General features: G+C 40.6%; 2 protein-coding genes across 3 annotated transcripts in view; one reads left to right on the top strand and one right to left on the bottom strand.

Annotated features, from left to right (window-relative positions):
- The first annotated feature begins 26 nt into the window (after positions 1 to 26).
- On the top strand, positions 27 to 10472 carry garem (GRB2 associated, regulator of MAPK1). 2 transcript variants are annotated; one of them, XM_014411056.4, is made up of 6 exons: positions 27 to 413; positions 2281 to 2421; positions 3683 to 3813; positions 5610 to 6797; positions 7079 to 7233; positions 7365 to 10472. In XM_014411056.4, exons 1-6 carry the CDS (start codon positions 293 to 295, stop codon positions 8221 to 8223), a joined length of 2595 nt encoding a protein of 864 aa, XP_014266542.2. In that variant the 5' UTR covers positions 27 to 292; the 3' UTR covers positions 8224 to 10472. The 2 variants fall into 2 exon arrangements, with proteins under 2 accessions (XP_014266542.2, XP_014266541.2); XM_014411055.4 differs by having other exon boundaries at positions 7362 to 10472.
- A 1676-nt stretch (positions 10473 to 12148) lies between these two features.
- prkdc (protein kinase, DNA-activated, catalytic subunit) overlaps positions 12149 to 20469 on the bottom strand; it is a 31429-nt gene continuing 23108 nt past the window's right edge. Inside the window, exons 64-86 of the mRNA XM_004569526.3 lie at positions 19967 to 20105; positions 19609 to 19797; positions 18722 to 18946; positions 18420 to 18528; positions 18163 to 18265; positions 17902 to 18064; positions 17641 to 17815; positions 17337 to 17536; positions 16901 to 17084; positions 16559 to 16719; positions 16166 to 16377; positions 15985 to 16072; positions 15762 to 15905; positions 15394 to 15601; positions 15229 to 15296; positions 14923 to 15143; positions 14603 to 14695; positions 14384 to 14485; positions 14204 to 14275; positions 13912 to 14113; positions 13500 to 13688; positions 12817 to 12956; positions 12149 to 12559 (exon numbers count right to left, since the gene is read on the bottom strand). Coding sequence (XP_004569583.3) covers positions 12355 to 12559; positions 12817 to 12956; positions 13500 to 13688; positions 13912 to 14113; positions 14204 to 14275; positions 14384 to 14485; positions 14603 to 14695; positions 14923 to 15143; positions 15229 to 15296; positions 15394 to 15601; positions 15762 to 15905; positions 15985 to 16072; positions 16166 to 16377; positions 16559 to 16719; positions 16901 to 17084; positions 17337 to 17536; positions 17641 to 17815; positions 17902 to 18064; positions 18163 to 18265; positions 18420 to 18528; positions 18722 to 18946; positions 19609 to 19797; positions 19967 to 20105 — 3592 coding nt within the window. The 3' untranslated portion in view covers positions 12149 to 12354. The remainder of the gene's footprint in view (positions 12560 to 12816; positions 12957 to 13499; positions 13689 to 13911; positions 14114 to 14203; positions 14276 to 14383; positions 14486 to 14602; positions 14696 to 14922; positions 15144 to 15228; positions 15297 to 15393; positions 15602 to 15761; positions 15906 to 15984; positions 16073 to 16165; positions 16378 to 16558; positions 16720 to 16900; positions 17085 to 17336; positions 17537 to 17640; positions 17816 to 17901; positions 18065 to 18162; positions 18266 to 18419; positions 18529 to 18721; positions 18947 to 19608; positions 19798 to 19966; positions 20106 to 20469) is intronic.

The raw sequence follows: 20469 nt of genomic DNA, 5'->3' as shown, positions 1-20469 counted from the left end.
CCAATCACAGCAGAGCGACTTGCGCGCTGCCTCCCTCCGGCTGATCCAAACTAGCGCTGGCCCCATCGGTAGTTAAACAAACATGGCTCTGCTACATTATCAGACAACGACTCTTTATGATACGTAGGCAAATTTAAAGGAAAAAATGCGAAGATTATTAAGAAACACGCCATGCGTGATGTGACACCGCGGACGGAGAGTCGCTACATTATTTAGTGCGTTAGCTTAGTGTAGCCTTTTGTGACCGTGTTTACACGTAGCTAGCTCTTGTTGGCTAATGTAATCTAGCAAAATGGACCTTGGATCAATGTTGTACAACAATTTAAAAGAAATTACATGGAGTACTACGTCCTTACCATTAGATCAACTCGTCAGTAATTATAAGTTGCCTCAAATTGTCAAGCTGGATAACGGCAAGTAACTTTACCTTTTCATGCCATCAGCGCAGCGCTTGTTAGCTGCTAGCTAGCAGCAAAGGCAAACTTAAGCTGTAACAAATCTTTGCGATTGAGTTTAGCAGTGTGACTTACCGTTTCTCAACAGCGTGATCTAGTTTACATTACAAAATAAGCGTTTTCTTATTCTTTCTTTTCTTTTGGTTTATTTTTGGTAATACCTTTGCATCCGTTGTGCACATCTCACCTTTTTTGGTATTAAACGTGTAAACCCTATAGTCATCATTATAATGAAGTTATTTCAGGTTTAGTAAAAACTGTATTGCAACGACTGATGAGTTGTACCACATACTGTCTAGCTCCACCATTGGAAAGCCATTTTTCTTAATATATAGATGTATTGTTGCAGGCTGAGTCACAATGCCAATCTTATAACTAAATCGTAACCTAGTTGCTCTGTTTAAGCTGAGAAGCATCATTGTCTTCATTTTGGTTACAAAAAGACAAGTATTTGTTTATTTGTTTTTAAGAATTAAGACATGATAATGTTATGGTGCTGTGCAAAAGTATTTAGCCACCACTAATTTCTTCATAATTTGCTTAGAAGTTGCCAGATTTGCATTTTCTGAAGTGGTCGTGAGCAATAGTTCTCCAGGTTTTCTGAAGGTTTTTCAAGGTTTTTCTAGGTCTTGTATCTGACCATTTTCTTCAAGGACAAAAAAGTACCTAATTTAAAGGGATCGTTTAAAGGGACCAGCCAGTGTTGTGTATACACTCCGATTCCCATTTATTTTGTTGAGTCCACAAAAAATACCAAATTAACCAAGAACCTGACTGAAAATCAGTAGCATCAGGTCTGATGGAGCAGTGAATGCAATTTAGAAATGTTTGGTTCAGAGCATTGTGAGTATGTACAGAGAAAGTCAGGAGTGACTACAGCCACCTGTTAAATAGGGTGGAGGCTGAACTGCAGCAACTGGTGTAAAGAAATTACAAGAAGGCTGCCTTAGAGTTTAGGCTGTGTTAAAGAACAAAGGTGGTCAAATAAAATATTGACTTTCAATTTTGTTAGAGTTGTACAAACTCTGCACTTGCCTTATAGCCTGTATTTCCATGTATGTTTGCACATATTGCAGCCATTTCCCATTTTCCTACTAAAATAAAGAAATGAGTGGGGGCTCAAGACTTTTGCACAGTACTGTTACTATCCCTCTAACTAAACTATATGTTAATGCAATCCTGGGTCTGAACGTGTATCTTTATCAGAATCAGAATACTTAAATAATACTGATTCTGATACAGTCCTGGGTCTGAAAGTGCATCTTTAAAACTATGTTACCCTCAGTATGCCTGAAAATAATGCTGACTGTGCCCTGCACTTTGCTATTATGTATCATTAATAATTTGAATAATTTTCTCCATCTCCCTGACACATGCCTGGCCTTTTCTGGAGAACTAAAGTGGTGTATTGTACTTTGAATGATAGAGCATGCTTTTTAGAGAGGTATGGATTAGGCCATTAGTCATTGACTAATGGCCTAATCCATAGTGACTTTAAATGTGCTTGGTAATCCAATGCCTCAGTTTGAATGGAGCAGACTGTATGGCTAAAGAGTGGTATGAAAGCAGTGGTGTTTCTCAAAGTGATATTTAATAGAATGGCCTGTTCTCTGAGTTATTAAGGTTCAATAGTTCTCTCATGACCCACATCCAAGACACCACCTGGTAAAAACATATATAAACATTTTTTGTTTTAGATGTTTTGTTGCTGGATGGTTCAGTGCTTACTTTGCGGTTAATTTAAAGTTGTAATTATGCAAATTATGCTGTTTTCTGCTCTGTAAATAGTGTGGGTTTTTTTTTTTTTTTTTTTTACTTTCTGTAGGTCAGCTGGTTGAAGGGCTCAGAGACAATGACTACCTCTTGATTCATTCCTGTCGTCAGTGGACGACTATTACTGCTCACAGTCTGGAGGAGGGACATTATGTCATTGGGCCCAAAATAGAGATCCCAGTTCACTATGAAGGTGAGATGCAGCCACAGTCTATGCTTATTTAGTTTGTCTTGTAAATGGTAAATGGACTACCGTATTTCCCGGACTACAAAGCGCACCTAAATATTAGCCGCACAAGCTAAAATCAGGGGAAAATCCTGTTTTGTACATACATTAGCCGCACCTGACCAAAAGCCGCAGGTGTTTCAATGTTGACTTATCATATGTAAGAGAATATGCACAAAGGGAATTGTCAGGAAAGAGATGGCTGTTTGGAGACATCACTTTTATTAATATTTTGAAAAACAAGTTATGGGTACATATTTGCACATGTAGTACATAACAATAACCTACAGCACACCAGAACAATAGATTCGGCCTACCTTTTAGGCTCAGGTGCAGTGACACAGCTTTAACAAGAAGAAAAGTCAGTCATTCACCACCATCTTTCTCTTCTTCCTACGCACTAAAACCACCAAAGTCCTCTTCTCCAGTGTCGGATACAAACGGGCTCATGATGGCTTCGTCATCCACTCTTCTTCTCTCCTTCGTTGTCACTTTCAAAACCAAAGAAATCCTCATTGTCAGTGTCAGAGTCGAACACCCTCAGAAGGGCCGTGGCGGTGTCCTCCTCTCCATCATGCAGCAGTCCAGCCCTTCAAAATCCGTTGGTGATCGTGGATGTTTTCACACTTTTCCACGCTGTCAGAATCCACCGGTGGAGTTGGGCATAACTTGCTTTTTGGGCATAACTTGCAAGTTTATCGCCGCTCATCATCCACGACTCCCGCTGAACGCGTAGCGCTACTTTGAAGTTTGTTTTTCGCGCTACTTCGTACGGCACTACGTTGCCTGGCGGACGGACATGTGACTAACATACCACTCTTGAACCCCGATCCTTCCGCCAGGCAACGTAGTGCCGTACAACAGCGGAACACACAAAACAAATCGTCTTACGATATGACAAAAATCACGGACAATCCATAGAAAAGCCGCACCTGACTAAAAGCCGCAGGGTTCAAAGCTTGTGCAAAAAGTAGCGGCTTATAGCCCGACATTTACGGTAGTTCTTATAAAGCGCATTTCTACTCTATCCGAGCATTGAAAGTACTTTACAGTATTTATATGTTGCGCATTGTCAGATATCAAATATGATATTTGATGATGCATCTTTGCCTAAACTGAAGAATTATTCACTAAAATATATAAGGCAAAAATAAATTATGTGATTTTATAGTTGTAAGTCTGTGTTGATGCAAAACACCATTGACGTGTCTTTTCCATCTTTTCGTAGGTCAGTTCAAGCTGCTTGAGCAGGACAGAGATGTCAAAGAGCCTGTGCAGTACTACAACAGCGTGGAGGAAGTGGCCAAAGCTTTCCCTGAAAGGGTATATGTTATGGAGGAAATCATTTTCAATGTTAAGGTACATTTAATCCATCTATTTTTATGTGACATTTATGAATATAATATAATAATATATACAGTGGGGCAAAAAAGTATTTAGTCAGCCACCGATTGTGCAAGTCCCCCCACCTAAAATGATGACAGAGGTCAGTAATTTGCACCAGAGGTACACTTCAACTGTGAGAGACAGAATGTGAAAAAAAAATCCATGAATCCACATGGTAGGATTTGTAAAGAATTTATTCGTAAATCAGGGTGGAAAATAAGTATTTGGTCAATAACAAAACTACAACTCAATACTTTGTAACATAACCTTTGTTGGCAATAACAGAGGTCAAACGTTTACTATAGGTCTTTACCAGGTTTGCACACACAGTAGCTGGTATTTTGGCCCATTCCTCCATGCAGATCTTCTCGAGAGCAGTGATGTTTTGGGGCTGTCGCCGGACTTTCAACTCCCGCCACAGATTTTCTATGGGGTTGAGGTCTGGAGACTGGCTAGGCCACTCCAGGACTTTCAAATGCTTCTTACGGAGCCACTCCTTTGTTGCCCGGGCGGTGTGTTTTGGATCATTGTCATGTTGGAAGACCCAGCCTCGTTTCATCTTCAAAGTTCTCACTGATGGAAGGAGGTTTTGGCTCAAAATCTCACGATACATGGCCCCATTCATTCTGTCCTTAACACGGATCAGTCGTCCTGTCCCCTTGGCAGAAAAACAGCCCCATAGCATGATGTTTCCACCCCCATGCTTCACAGTAGGTATGGTGTTCTTGGGATGCAACTCAGTATTCTTCTTCCTCCAAACACGACGAGTTGAGTTTATACCAAAAAGTTCTACTTTGGTTTCATCTGACCACATGACATTCTCCCAATCCTCTGCTGTATCATCCATGTGCTCTCTGGCAAACTTCAGACGGGCCTGGACATGCACTGGCTTCAGCAGCGGAACACGTCTGGCACTGTGGGATTTGATTCCCTGCCGTTGTAGTGTGTTACTGATGGTGACCTTTGTTACTTTGGTCCCAGCTCTCTGCAGGTCATTCACCAGGTCCCCCCGTGTGGTTCTGGGATCTTTGCTCACCGTTCTCATGATCATTTTGACCCCACGGGATGAGATCTTGCGTGGAGCCCCAGATCAAGGGAGATTATCAGTGGTCTTGTATGTCTTCCATTTTCTGATGATTGCTCCCACAGTTGATTTTTTCACACCAAGCTGCTTGCCTATTGTAGATTCACTCTTCCCAGTCTGGTGCAGGTCTACAATACTTTTCCTGGTGTCCTTCGAAAGCTCTTTGGTCTTGGCCATGGCGGAGTTTGGAGTCTGACTGTTTGAGGCTGTGGACAGGTGTCTTTTATACAGATGATGAGTTCAAACAGGTGCCATTCATACAGGTAACGAGTGGGGGACAGAAAAGCTTCTTACAGAAGACGTTACAGGTCTGTGAGAGCCAGAGATTTTCCATGTTTGAGGTGACCAAATACTTATTTTCCACCCTGATTTACGAATAAATTCTTTACAAATCCTACCATGTGGATTCATGGATTTTTTTTCACATTCTGTCTCTCACAGTTGAAGTGTACCTCTGGTGCAAATTACTGACCTCTGTCATCATTTTAAGTGGGGGAACTTGCACAATCGGTGGCTGACTAAATACTTTTTTGCCCCACTGTAGCTATAATTCTAAACGCTTCCACCAAGAGTATTTCATAACTGTAGATTTCCAGTTAAAGTTTAAAATTTTCCAAGTTAAGGTTGGTAAAATAGATTCATTTCATTGCGTATATCGAAATTCATGTATGTAATGTTTTCATAGATGGCTTCAGGGGAATGCAATGAAGACACAGAGGTTTACAACATAACACTAAACACTGGTGATGAACTGACGTTAATGGGCCAAGCTGAGATCCTTTATGCCAAAAGCTTCAAAGAAAAATCAAGATTCAACACCATTTTTAAGAAGATTGGAAAGCTGAACTCCATCAGTAAGATCGGTCGAGGCAAGATGCCTTGCTTGATTTGCATGAACCATCGCACCAATGAGAGCATCAGCCTGCCGTTCCAGTGCAAAGGCAGGTTCAGTACCTGCAGTCCACTTGAGCTTCAGATGCAAGACGGGGAGCACAACATCAGGAACATCGTGGAGAAAACCCGTCTCCCGGTCAATGTGACAGTACCCAGCACCCCACCCCGCAACCAGTATGACCTCCACCTCATTAGGGAGGGTCATCGGTACAAATTGGTCAACATTCAGACGAAAACAGTGGTTGTGTGCTGCATTCTGCGAAGCAATAAAATTATCCCTATCCATTTTCCGTTTCATATAGCCATGCCACGATTTATTGTTCCAGAAGAATTGCTGCAAGGAGAGTTGTGGTTAGATACTATGGTGCATCGCTGGTTTGCGTTCTGCCAGGAGCAGTTTGATATCGATGACTATTCTCGTGCTGTCCGGGACGTACGAACAGACTGGAATGAAGATGGCAAAAGCCCCAAAAAAAGCAGTGGCAATGGTAGTTGTAGCAGTGGAGGAAGCGGGAGTTCAAGCGGCTGTCCCAATCATATGCAAATTCCCAGCTCTTTGACTTACGCCCGAGATGAACTCACCCAGTCCTTCCACCGACTGTCTGTGTGTGTGTATGGCAGCAACCTGCACGGTAACAGTGAGGTCAACTTGCAGGGTTGTATGCCATGCGGAGATTGGGCTCTTATGCCTTCTGATAGTCATCCTTCAGAAGAGAATGAACACTTTTTCCCAGAGCTGTTGGACTGCACAAACCCACAACCAACCCTCAACAAGCTGGATGTTCCCTATGAGGAGCTGTGGTTGGATCACTTGAGAAGTCAGATTCCAAAACCCTCTCAAAGCGAAGGAATCAGAGGCCTCAACAGTGACTGTGCCACAACAGCTGCACTGACAAACCCAGTCACTTGTCCTCTGGGAGCCATAACCAGCTCTGATGTGCCTCTTGCTCCTCCACCAGTCCCACCAAAGTCTGAAGCTGTGAGTATAATCTATTGTACTTTAGAGTTTTCGGTCTTAGGATTGGAGTGTTAGTTGATTTGATGGCGTCCGTGCTCACAACAAATGTATTTTAATACTACAGCAAAAGCCAGCATGAGTAGCTACTATGCAGTAAATTAATAAATAAAACTACTTGAAAACAACAAGTTTGATTGGCTGTTGCAGATAAAAAGCTGAACCTGAGGGTTCTTTGAAGAATGACTGTAATGTAAGAACATAAGCTTTAGTTACTGTTTCAACACAAACTCTTTTCATCCTAGGTGAAGGAAGAATGTCGTCTTTTGAATGCACCACCAATCCCACCACGAGGCCTGAAACAGATACCATCAGTGCCTGTCCTTTTGAAGCCACGGCAGCAAGAAACTCGGTCTCCAAGTCCAACCCTCTCCTATTATTCTTCTGGTCTCCACAACATGTAAGAATTTAAATTTTCACCCACATTCTCAAAACAAATGCTGTAAGATATCAAGTTTTGTACCTTTCTATGTTTACATGTATGAGGCTATTCTTATGCTATAAATTAATCTACTATTTTTCCATTAGCAGTGGAACATGTGAGCAAGAAGGAACTGACCCACAAGAGCAAAGCCATGTGTGCTACCCTTGCAGCTGGGCTAATTCCATCAGCACTGAACCGAAGGCTGTTTCGCCATGTAGTAGCTCACCGTTAGATGGAGTTTTATCGCGGTTGTCTTGGCCAAATAATTTCAGTGGAGGGGATTCGCATTGCATGGACGAGTTTCTGCCTACAACCTGTCGAAGTTACTACAGCTACCCCAGAAAGAGAACCCCAAGCACTCCAAAAACCTGTACAACCAGCCTTGTTGACTTTGATGGCCGAGAGTATGCACACCGCAGTAAGGACTTTAACTTGCCGAAAGCATCTCTGAGTCCTTTCTGCAACAAATCTTCAAGCTGCAATTCAGAAATGTACAGTGACAAGCTCATAGATGCATCTAACACTAAGCAGAGCCTCTCCTGCCCGATCTTGCCACCAAGAACACCAAAATCAAATGCCATAAAGAAGTGCACAGATGTGCTGTCAGAGTCAGTCTGTGACAGTAAGCCGGAAACTTTATATTCCTCACTTGCTCAACATGAGCAGGGAACAAAAGAGATACACTCCATCTCTAACACTCCAACTGTTAACTGTCCATCCTTGTCTCACACTACACAGTGGCAGCCACCATCGAGCTTGGCTGGCCTTTCAATTGAAGAGGTCTCCAAATGTCTGAAATTTATCGGCCTGCCAGATGACATTGTTTCTCTTTTCGTGTCTGAAAAAATTGATGGGAATCTACTCCTGCAGCTCACCGAGGAGATTTTGTCTGAGGACTTCAAGCTAAGCAAACTGCAGGTGAAGAAACTCATGCAGTTCATAAATGGGTGGAGACCCAAGATATAACAGTATGTAACTTAAAAACTCCTGTAAAGCTGAGAACATCATGCCTTCAGTATGTATGCTATGCACATCAAGCCACAAAGAGTTTCTTTTTGTATAGTATGAACTTATTTCTTGTTACTACATGGTGGGGAAGACAAGTGGGTAATGCCCACTTAAAGTCTATGACTCCTATTTGCTAACTGAATGGAATCATTTGGCACTTTCACAAAGACATTTACATGTCAACTGCTTACTTTTACACCCACGACCTATTCGTGTCATTACACAGATACTAATTTAAGCCAGGGAATTGAAAGAAATCCACATAATCGTTTTAATGTGAGAGCTATATGAAGACAATATTGTCTTTTGTAAAAGGAGAGTGTCACAGAATTTTGCTGCGAATAGCTAAATGTTTAAAAGAGCACGAACTAGAAAATATTTGAAATATATATATAGTAGAGCCAACTGCCAATAATTACAGAAAACCCAGTTTGGTATCAGGTGACAGGAGATAGTTAACTTTGGAAAATTAATTACTGCATGACAGGGTTCTGTTTTCCCTCAGAATTTGCATCCCCTTAATATAACTGTGCTAATAACAGTTAGCTACGCTAAGTCATTATCTGCAGTAGGGTTTAAAGGTGACACTTCCTATGCAAGAGCTCTTTTTTGTGTGTGCCTGAAGTTAAACACTGCTTATTGTAACCTAAAATGTCTCAGCTAAATGTCACTTTGGGTTATTTAAGCCTGAAAAGAAATTGGTTACATCTAACCAAATTCTGTCCTTTCTTTTAAACTCACATGGAGATAACCAAAAGCGCCAACAGATCTTGGCGTCCAATATAAATGAAAAATTAAATGCATCATGCACTTTGGTAGATTTCAGATTAAATATAGCAGTTGAGGTCATTAAATATAATTGATGAGATTGTTTATGTAGAGAATGAATGCACTACATTTTTTTAATTGCAAGGGTACTCATTTGTTTCCACTGTATGTATTGGTAAGTGTTACCTACAATACTTGCGAGACAGAAGTAATAGTTTTTTGCGCCTTAACCCAGAGACCTTAAACCATTTGATATTTTGACGTAACATTTTCTTTTTGTCAGAGAGTATACACTAACAACTGGAGTTTCTCCAGACCACGGAAGCATGTAGGCTAAACTTGAAAATGATAAACTACAATGAAATATTTGTTTGTATTGGTAACTTTTTTTAAAAATACCCTTGATTCAGAATTGAGTTATTTATGCAGTAATTTAACATGATGCAAAATATGCAGGAGAGTTATTGTCAGACCATTCTTATGGCTGACACATGAAGGTGCCTCAGCAGTCACAGCTTTTGTACAACTCGGGTCTGGTCTGTTGGCCAATAGCTGTTGTTTTGTTTCCCCCCCACCCAACAGTTTTTTTTCTCTTTTTTACAGTGGGGTGTTACATATTTTACTTGATATTTTTTTTATTTTGTATGTAGGTGCAAATTAAATATAAATTTTTTTATTGAAATGATTACTAATGTTGAGATTATTTTTTATTGAGAAAAAGCTTATGTTCAAATTTCTGTTCTGTTTTTTTTTTATTCTGTAAAATGTGGGTTCTACTCGGGTTTCTAACTTCATGCAGTAAAATAACACTCGGTCACGGGGGGAAAATACCTACGAATCTCTTTCGCACTCCATGGACACTGACCAAAAGATAATGTTAATAAGCTGTATTTCCTTTTAAGTTAGTGTCAGTATCGCTGTTTTTATGGAGAATGATTTCTGTCCCTGGAAACTTATTACATAGCATAATGTCTTATGCAATAGCCATGGCACTCCAAAGTGACCACGGAAAGGAAATGCAAAGCAGTGGAGTATTATAGGGTATTATTAAGCGTATTGAAAATGCCACAGTGTTCATTTATAAAAAATGCATGCCAAAGAAATAATTCAAAAACCATTAGCCAATTTAAATTGAAGAATTCTGCAATTATTCAATGAACTGTGAAAACACTCCAACATCTAGCCGTGTCCGACTAATCCAACGTTGTGAAGCACTCGGAACCAAAGCTCATTCTGCGTTGGTAACACACTCAGCTCTGGATCACTGCCTACATGAACTGTTGCAATTTTTTGTACAAAAAGAAGGTAAATAACTGTGACACTGGGTTTGACATCATTACTTACAAGTTGAGTTCTGAACATTTGTTTTTCATTTTAACTCTTGTTTTCCCTGTTTCCCCTTTTGCATTGTATCATCTATTAAACATGGATTAACTGGTGCTCGTGTTTTTCTTCTTGGTCAAGTAACAGTAGTAGGCTTCATAGTAGTAACGAGCATGACCATTTTACTACTGATCACAAAGTTTGAGCGATTAACGCAATCTATATGATATACAGCAAGAGCTTTATGTGTAAGTCAGTCTTCATTCATTGATAATTCACAAAATAATTATTTTAAGGCGTGCCTGCCTGTCCAGGGAAATACGTGTCTATGCTGTGACATGGAGAAACATGAGTTTCATCAATTCCCCAGAATATTGTGACATATGGTGGTTTCACCACTTGGCTCCATGTCTATGTTAAAGTTGCAAAGTCAGAGCAGAGGCTAAAAGGACAGGGAGACATTCGAGGATTTAAAATTTGAATTTCATACGTCATAAAATTACAGCTTGTTCCAGTTCAATTCATCAACAGTTTAGAAGAGTAGCCATCTGAAATTTACCACCTTGGGTCATTTTCCCCCAAAATTCACGTCAGAATTCATTTTAGTCGTCTCTGGATTCAGTGAATAACTTCCAGTTAGAAAACTCACCTGGTTTATTTATTTCTAACATTATTTTGCTCTTTTCCAGTGCGACTGATGATTTGTTCAGCTGATAGACAATTATTTATAATTTGGGTCATTTCTCAGGCAAAATTTGAGATGACTAAAGAATTAATAGAGACAATAAGTAACTGATTAACTGGTTATTTTTAGTAATCGATATTGAGTGTATGTTATCTGCATCTTTTATAGAATAGCAAATTGAATACAGGCGCATGTCAAATGCTGCAAAAAGGAAGTGAGACAGCAAATTGCATCAGGTGTTCAGCACCTTTATCAACAGTTTGCTGTTTCGTTACTTCTGCTGTCTTGCACTTTCCGGTTGTACATTAAGCAGGCTGACATGCCGCAGATCAAAGGTTTCGTAAGTTCTGCTTTTTATCAACATGTGATTTAGGTTTACATATTCTAAACCACATACTTTTAAAGCTTTGATTAAATTTGAATGTCTTTAAGTAAGTGTGATTTATTGAAAATACTTTGCACAAGCCTTATCCATATAAACGATTTCAATAGAGGTTATGAAAGAGCAGACATGCCTGTTTTCTTCAGTTGCTGGTGCACTGTGCAGCATCCGGTTTTTAAAATAAGTGTACATAAATGCAGATTTTAAAGGTTTTGCCTATTTTTCATGTAATTATGTGTCTACTGTTACCAACATGTTTTATTACCTCACTCTAAAGACACACACTTGGTCAAATTTGGCAAGCTCGACTTTTAAAACAACTGCATATGAACAATGACTAGGCCTGTGATGCCAACTTGTGCTTATTTGTTGCATTGTTAGCCGTTCCTGCCATTTGCTGCCTCCTTCCTGACTCCACCAGGTTTTGTATGGAGCATTTGTCTTGATGTCAACACAGCAACTTGTTTAAAAAATGGCTAATGCTCTAAGGAAACTAATTTGATTGGACTGGTACTTGACTGGTATTAGTTACCATTAGTAACTAATGGGTGATCATCAGTTATCCCGTTCAACTGTCAAATCTCTAATCTGATTAATTCCCGTTCTTAATGGGAAAGTTTTCTGATTACCTGCCCTGTGCAACTGAATTATAACTACATGGCTGAATTCATAATAAAATATTACTATATAAATGCCGTAGTGTATAGTTATAAATTAGTTACAGATTTCACACTTTCCACAGAATTTTATTTCTTCCTTTTGTTCCAAACGTCATACAATTTTGCCAAGCAAATTGGCAAAAAAAAGAACAAGACGCATATAAAGGTTTTCCACAACTGCATTAGAGAACATATTTGACATCAAAGGATTCTTTCAGGCCCTAAAAATCATTTGCATACAGTTTCTAAACGTGTGATTTATTTTGAATGACTCAAATCCACGGTTCCCAGCCCACCCAAACTCTGCAAAGCACATTTGGATCCATGGCCTGGTCTAGCAGACAGTCCACCTGATTCTCCACTGACAGGCCTTCGGCTGGAAGTCTAGCACGAATGTTGTGCTCCTTAGTGCCCAGAGCCACCGACTGCATCCCCGGGAAGGCACCATCCTTCTCAAAACCCAGCTTCAGCTCCTCACTGACAAAATAAACCCAAAACATCAAGTCAAAAACAAGACAAGCTGGAGAATAACAAAACAGTGACTGAATTGTATTATAAAGGTTTCTGATTTCAGATATGACCCCTAATATGAATCAACACACTCAGTAAAATGTTACCATTAGTTGAGTACTGGGAATTTCCATCATTATGGATGTCAAAAACAGAGGGTTGTACTAGCATAGAACGTTAATTAAATCCTATTAGACGTTTCATAATATGATTTGATGATCTACCTGGTTATAGCAGCTGGATTAGCTCCATCCAGTTTTCTCTTGGCAAAGTTAACCTTCTGCAAGGGATACCAGTTGATTTCTTTGGTGTTCACAGTCTCTGTCCATGTGCCTCCTTTCCTCAGTTGTTTCATCTCAAAGTTCTGCATGATAACAATAACACAACTTTTTTGTATCGTAATTTGAAAAACAGATTAAAAGTCTTTAATGTGCAACAGCAAGCAACATTTTATTGGGGGAAATTAAATTAATTCAATTTCACAAAAAAAACTGTAAAACAACAATAGACTATACAATGGCCAAGAGCCACAAATGAAAACAGAACATGCCACATGTTGTATATAATACAATCTTGATCCGTATCCAAAATTCAGCATGTGCTGTCTGCAAAGTCGAGGGGTGATGATTTGAACTTGCTTTGGATACAACACAGGACTTGGGCACTTTGCAGTCATTGAGTCGACCATGAACTTCTCTGTATTCTAGAGTCAAATGATCCTAAGCACAGACCCAAATCTTCAAGAGAAGGGCTGAGGAAGAAACGAATCCAGAAAAGTCCAGACTTCAACCTGACTGGAATAATGTGGCGACACCTTAAGAGAGTTGTGGCTAAATGGATGCATTAAAATCTCAATGAACACTATTGAAAACATTATCCAAAATCTATCCACTCATTCAATGGTTACCTTCCAGTCCAGGGAGGGTTCCTTGACAAACACGTCCATAGTGTTAAGCAGAAGGTCTGGCTCAGCCCTGTAGGCCCGCAACGAATGAACCATGATGTTCTGGATCAAACCGGACTCCTTCAAGGGTTGCATTAAATTCACAAACTGTTGGGTCAGCCGGAAAGGCATGAGCTCAGGCACAGGGAGGAACTGGGAGAAAATACGGGATTGCACAGAAAGAGATTAACAGTACAGTAGGTCACCTTCTGACATGCTTCACATTCATGCAGCCGGTCACCTCAGCGGTGACAGTAAGATTCATACACCTAAACCAGACAATAAATTCTCCCAACCCAATCACGTGTAAATCACTTATTGCCTCTTCTATGGCATTTTGCTTTAGGCGAGTTAACATTCCTTTCACTGGATATACCTGTGTGGATGAGCCAAACGCATGCCCAAAGTCAATGCCAATCATGCCCCCTGTTTCCATATTTATCATGAAGTTGGAGAGGTGGCGATCTCCAATCCCAAGAATCCAGTGACTCACGCACAGCAAAGCGTGAGAGCTAATGAAGTGGGATCGCAGGGACAGAAAGGCCTCCGGACTGTTGCACATGTTTAGAAAAGCTCTCCTAGAATTTAAAACAAAGAAAAATATGAAGGTTATTACTGCAAGTGTTACCATGTCCCGAGCAGTCATGCTATACATGCAGTCCACTTACTTCAGCAAATCGCTGGGCACACACTGCAATACTTTCATAAAGTTGTTGACAGCATCGGCACGTTTTGCTTTCCTGGCAAAGAATGAAATGCAAGTGTAAGTCTGTTAAAATTATTCAAATTGTTTTTTATGAGCATTTATTGAACCCAGTGTCATAGGAGTAAAAATTCAGGTAACTCACTTATAGGCCAGACCATAAAGTGCAATAGCGCTCACACGATTTTTGTCTTTTCGGTTTTCTGGTGCAAAGCGTGAGAGCCAGGCGTTGTACTCATCCATGGAACTTTAAAACAAAGACACAACTGCCATCATATCATCAAACTCATCACACACTAGATGAACTTCATGTTCTTCACCAAACACAGGGCCACGGCATTAGGGTGGAATAAATATACTGTACCTCCCTGCCCTCTGCTGCTCCTCCTCAGTCATTGTGTTGAGCACAAACTCCTTTAGAGTACAGGTGTTTTCCATCCATTCAATCAGACCAATTCTGTAATCATAATTTGCTTAGTTAGTTAATATTTTGTCTAATAATTGTTAAGTAATTAAATATGGGACCAAGAACCAAATGATACTTATAATATTACCGTAAATAAATTTTTCTTACTGGATAGTCTTATCAGAGAAAATTAAAAAAAAAAACCCATTTTATTCAATCTTTAATCAGTGTAAGTGGAACTGAAGGGACAGATATGGAGACACAGACATGCCCACCACCTTGTGTTTATAGGAATGACTTGATAGGTGCGGAGCTGCAAGCCTCTGTGCAAACACGACGTGTCCTGGCTCAGCAGGATGTTCATGACAGCGAAAAGCTGTTCGATTCGTTGGTCCTGTCGGAGGTCCTCCCCGCCCTTTACCAGAAAGGGGTGGTCCCGCTCGTCATCCCCACGAATGATGAGACGCTTGGGACGACGAATAGAAGACATCACCTTTACCTGCAGGCAAGATCCCAGAGAACTTTCACACTTACAGCCAGGACGAGAACAAACCGTTTAACTCTTCCTGTTTTAAAGTGCATACCCTCTCATCAAAGCCGGTTATCTTTGCATGATACTCTGGCAGTGGTTTGGCTCTCCCGTCATATTGTCCTGCGAGAAAGAAAACACAGCCTCATCAGTGGATAGAACATAACGGATGAGACTGTTTGAAATAAATCAAACAATATTAATCAGTATAGCTCTTAACCTGGGATCTCCAGCTCATTTCTGAATGAGTCTGCTTTAAATCCACTCAGCCAAGGTGAGTATTCCTTCAGGTTCCCTGGCTCCTTCTGAAATCCACGCATGGATGCAGCCAGGTCATCCACTTTCTGCAAAAAGGTTTTATCTTTCCTCTTTTCAAACAGCTGTTTGCCGTTCGGTCCCAACAATTTCTCCACGTCTTTGAAAAACTTCTGCAGGGAACAGCATAACATTATATTTTCTTGATTAGAAGCTGCATATTCTTTTCACTTGCTGATGAATGATCTGTACTAGCCTCCTAATTTCACAAATTTCTGGAGAATCATATTTTTGAGATAAAAAAAGAGGAAAAAAAGAAAAGAAATGACAAACTTTGATGAATTTCTTTCGAAACATCCCGTGACTATCTGCGCTGCAGTCTCCGAGTATAGACCGCATCTCTTCATACAAGTCTCCCATTTGCTTCCTGTTAAAAGTCGGCTTTTCCAGTTCATTTCTTACGCCATCCCACCAATCCTGCGTGTGGACAGAATGAAAACAATCAGTTTTCGTCTGGCATTTTGATTGAAATCATGTCTGAACTTTCACTCATTACCTTAAAAATCATCTCAGGATTTGTCAGCTGCTGAAGCGCATCCACAAAGTTCTTCACAGCACCTCCCTTGTCCAGCATGCTCTTGAGCCTGTTGATGCACAGCGCTCATAAAATTAAACTGAAGCTTTTGAAAAAATATTTTTAACACCGACCCCCCAAAAAACTGCACCTACAAACTTACCTGTTGACAAACTCCTGTTGCTGGTGTCCTGTAGCCGAGTCCTCAAACTGGTAGCTCTCACTGCTGATCATGAGTGCATAAACCAGTGCCTGAGGGTAGCACTCTGCTATCTGCTCTATGCAGTGCTGTACTGCCACAGCTTCTGGCTTGTCCAAAAGAGCAACCATCTGACTGATCCAGCTAATCAGCATCCAGCAGGGAACAGACATCATCTATATACAGACAGACGACACAATTAAAACATCTGCATTCCCAAAGCTTTAAGGTATTTGGTTTACATTTGCTAATAGTTTCAATGTTTTTTATGTTTACTGGACATATATTATTTTTCTTTTATAATCAGCAGAATTACGTTTCGACATACTAAAGACATTCTTTGTTAACAAAGCTAACCTCTTTTGTCATGAGGTCCAGCGTCTCAGACGGGTACAACTCAATGATCTGTAGCAGGCGTGGGAACCTGAGGCGAGCCTCCTCTGAATTCATCTTCAGTGCTTTCAACATGTTTTCCACTACATGCATCGGCAGCACCAGAAGCTCTGGAAACTGTGTTTCTGTAACCGTAAACAATGGCAACCAACATTTGAGGGAGGAAATAATCCTCTCAGTAGTCTTCAGCACACAGCTAAAGTGTTAAGACCAAGTATTGATCACATTAAGTACTCTGGGTGCTCACTGTTGGTCTTTTTTGCATCAATCTGAACAAATCTCTTCCTGGGAAATGTCACTACTCACCAGCATCGCTCTGCTCCTCCTCTCTTAACCGTTTGTCACAGAAGTTAGCCAAGGTCATGTACGTCTCTATGATGCTGCTAGTCTCCACAAAGTCCTGAGAATAAGACTGAAGCTCCTCGTCGGCCTTTCTGGTCGCTTCACATAGCAACTTCAGCGCCTGTAACTGCAATCCCACTTCCACTTTCTGCAGGAAAAAACTGCTTTTGTGATTCATTTGTTCATTCAATTGGTATAAAATTACAAAGAAGGGTTTAGTGTGATAATCTGCTGTGGAATAAAGTGGAGCCTTTTGCAATTCCCATATATAGCACAGAAATGATGCAGAACACTTTACATCCAATTATTTTTGCCACTATAATCCCAGTTTAGTCATTCATGCAAGTTTCTTCTCTAGCCAGCAACTATAAACAATGTATTTTCCTAAAAAGTAGAGTACCTTTGGATCTGCATTGGACGAGGAAACTCCAGAAAGCTTTACGACTCTCTCTGCTTTGTCAGCATCGATAGTTCCTAGGACTGACGGACTTCTGCTTACAGCTGTGGCCAAGATGTCGAACGATGTACCCTGGAGAATCTTCTGGTATCTGAACACTTTAGCTGTAGCACTCTGACTGTCAGTGTCAGCCTGAAGGTCCTCTGGAGAGAGAAATGAGCTGACATGAAATATGGCAAAAAAGAAAGCTGAAGGCCTTTAAGCTTTGAATACTCGACACTTGTGTGGCATTCTTTTTCCTTCTCACCCAGGAGTGGGATGGTTTTCAGCATGGTGCTGATTTGCTCCACAGGACCCTGAGCCTGACACCGTTTATGGCTGTAGCGGCTAAAACTGTGGACCCACCGCAGCAGCCATCTTCTGTCCATTTTGGCTTCTTTGTGAAGTTCTTTCAGCAGCTTCACAGCTACGGGGAAGTTATTCTGAAAACATTTGTTTGTCCAGGATGAGTTTGATGGGAAAGCATGCTAAAGAACAGACAGAGGAACATCCACACTTGTTTCTTCACCTGCTTCTGGGCTCCATCAGCCATGCGTAGCTTCATGTTGAACTTGCAGTCATTTACTAATGTCTCAATGTCGCCCGCTGGGTCACCTGAGCCGTCCACCTCCATGCTGTCAGATGGAGCATGGCCTCTGAGCTTTTCCCTGATCTTATCCAAAAAGAAACACCTGAAACGTAGAGAAAAAAATAAGGTAGTATCAGGTTCTGTTATTTGTCTTTACTTTAAAAAAAAAAAAAAAAAGATATGCACGCAGAGTCTTCTTACCGAGATGTAATGATATCATCCCACACATTCACTGGGTCCACTTTAGCATCAGGATACCGTTCAGTCCATGATCTGATGAGGTGCTTGAGGGAGTCCAAAGACACTAATAAAAAAAAATTGTAAAAATTGCAAAAATGTTTCAGAGCTTGAAAAAAAAAAAATTCAAACAAAGACAGTTTTAGGAATAAATATTCCAAAATCTTGTAAAAAGACCAAACAAACATTTTAAACATTTTAAAAAGCCACTATCCACTCACCCTCTTCTTTAATAAACAACAGGAAGTCCTGGATTTCGGTCAAGGCCTGCACTGACTGCAGAATGGTTAGCCGGCTTTTAGTCAGGAGTGTATCCACGTTGGAGTAACTCTATATGAGGCAAACGAAGTAAGCATGTGTAATAAGTTAATCTAGATAACACACTTGTCTGCTTATTCAGTTAACAGCAACAATCTGTACATATATAACCGTTTCCCCCCCCCATTTCATTTATGAAATAAACTGTTCTCTGTAAATCAAAGAATCGAATGTGCTGGACAGAGAAATGAGTGTGAGAGCAGACCTCCATAAAGAGCTGCATGGCGTAGTTTGTGTAGTATTTGGCGCGGTCGTAGTCCTCTTGCAGGATGTAGAGCAGGCTGAGTTCCTGGCTGTAATGACTTTCCAGCAGCTTTTTGCGCTCCTCCAACTTCATGGCATTGTCGATGAAGCTGAGGAGCGTTTGGTCCCGCTCGCCCCGCTGCAGCTGCTTCAACATGCTGCGTATCATGTGCTGCAGGTACATTTCCTAGGACAAATGCAATCGCCAGGGAAGCAAAACATTTGAAGAATGGATTTGATATCAAATGACCAAAAATGTCACAACATGCTGTGAATGCTTTTGTTACACTGCTATGCTACACATTTCTTTTCAATTTTAAAGATACAGTTTTAAGGATTCAGTGACACCTAGTGGTGAGGTTGCAGAAGGACCCAACTGTATACCCCTAAGTCTCCTCTTACTAGCGTGAAGGAAAAGCCACAACTGCTAAAAAAAAAAAAAAAGAAAGAAAGAAAAGAGAAACACTCTAGAGCCACTTTTGTGTAAACAGGGCTAATGTGGAAATAAAGTGGGGCAACATAGCAGGGACATAGCATAGCATAGCTCACTCAAGGTAATTAAACCAAGATTGTTATCTTCAGGAAGGGAAACCGAAGGAACATGATTACAAATATGTTCTATTTCTGCAGATCAACAGCCCCAAACCCTGCAAAGTAAATCTTTAAACCTAATTCACTGCGGCAGTGTTTCATTCAAGGAGTTTTGGAAAGCCACGAAATGAATGAATAGATTACAAAATGTAGGTTTCCAATTTAAGCCATCAGTTACCACAACAGAGGAAAAATGCAGGCTTCAGTTGCAGGTGAGTGGGAATTCCTAAACTGTAAAATCATTTGGGTTATTATTACCTGGTAGAGAGGCTCTGACCACATCATTTCCAAGTTGGGTGGTGAGTTTTCATCTATGTTCACAGTGGAGCAGTACTGAAGAGACTTCCACTCAGTCAAATGACTATATGCATCCATAGCAGCCATCTCCCAGAAGTCCTTCTCACTGTCTGTGGGCTCGCCATCAGGCCAGCTCTCGGTGTTTAGAGCCTGTCAGTATATAAGAGTTTAAACAAACAGCAAGCAATCCGGTGAAACCTGGTGCCCTTTGATTTCATATATTACTTCATATGTTTTCCTGAAATATTTAATATGGTTTCCTTCCCTTCCGGTGGGAAAATATGGGATTCAACCACCAGCTTCTACTGGACTAACAAACCTCATTGTAAAGCTTCACAGCCTCTGCAAAGTCAGTGTTGGCTTCAGCTTGGAGCGCAGTACAAGTGATGGATTTGGTCCCGACTTTACCACCAAAGATTCCACGCACAACATCATAATCTTCCAAAGATTTGTAGAGCCTGGAGAACAGCGGGAGACAAACAGCACAGTAAATATTAGAGGTGGCAACCACCACACACCCCGTGATACAACTTTATCACTATACTTCACTCCTGATACAATATTACCGTGATTTTGTGACATGCTGAATATTGTTTTTTGAAGCAAAGTGAGACAGTCAACACATGCAAACACTGACAGTGAAACAAACGTTATTTAAGATAAAGTCATTATACTATTAGTCTAGTTTGCAGTTAAAAGCAATCTACTTATTATATTACAGCAATTAACTGTGATAAATCAGTGAAAGTCACAGGTGTTGCTGTCTACATGGAGAGAAAGTCACATTTAACTATTACATTTGCTCCCAGCAACGTTCCTATT

The sequence above is a fragment of the Maylandia zebra genome, linkage group LG9 (genome assembly GCF_041146795.1).
Source record: "Maylandia zebra isolate NMK-2024a linkage group LG9, Mzebra_GT3a, whole genome shotgun sequence".
NCBI classification, from domain to species: Eukaryota; Metazoa; Chordata; class Actinopteri; order Cichliformes; family Cichlidae; genus Maylandia; species Maylandia zebra.
This window is presented reverse-complemented; position numbering and strand designations above follow the sequence as displayed.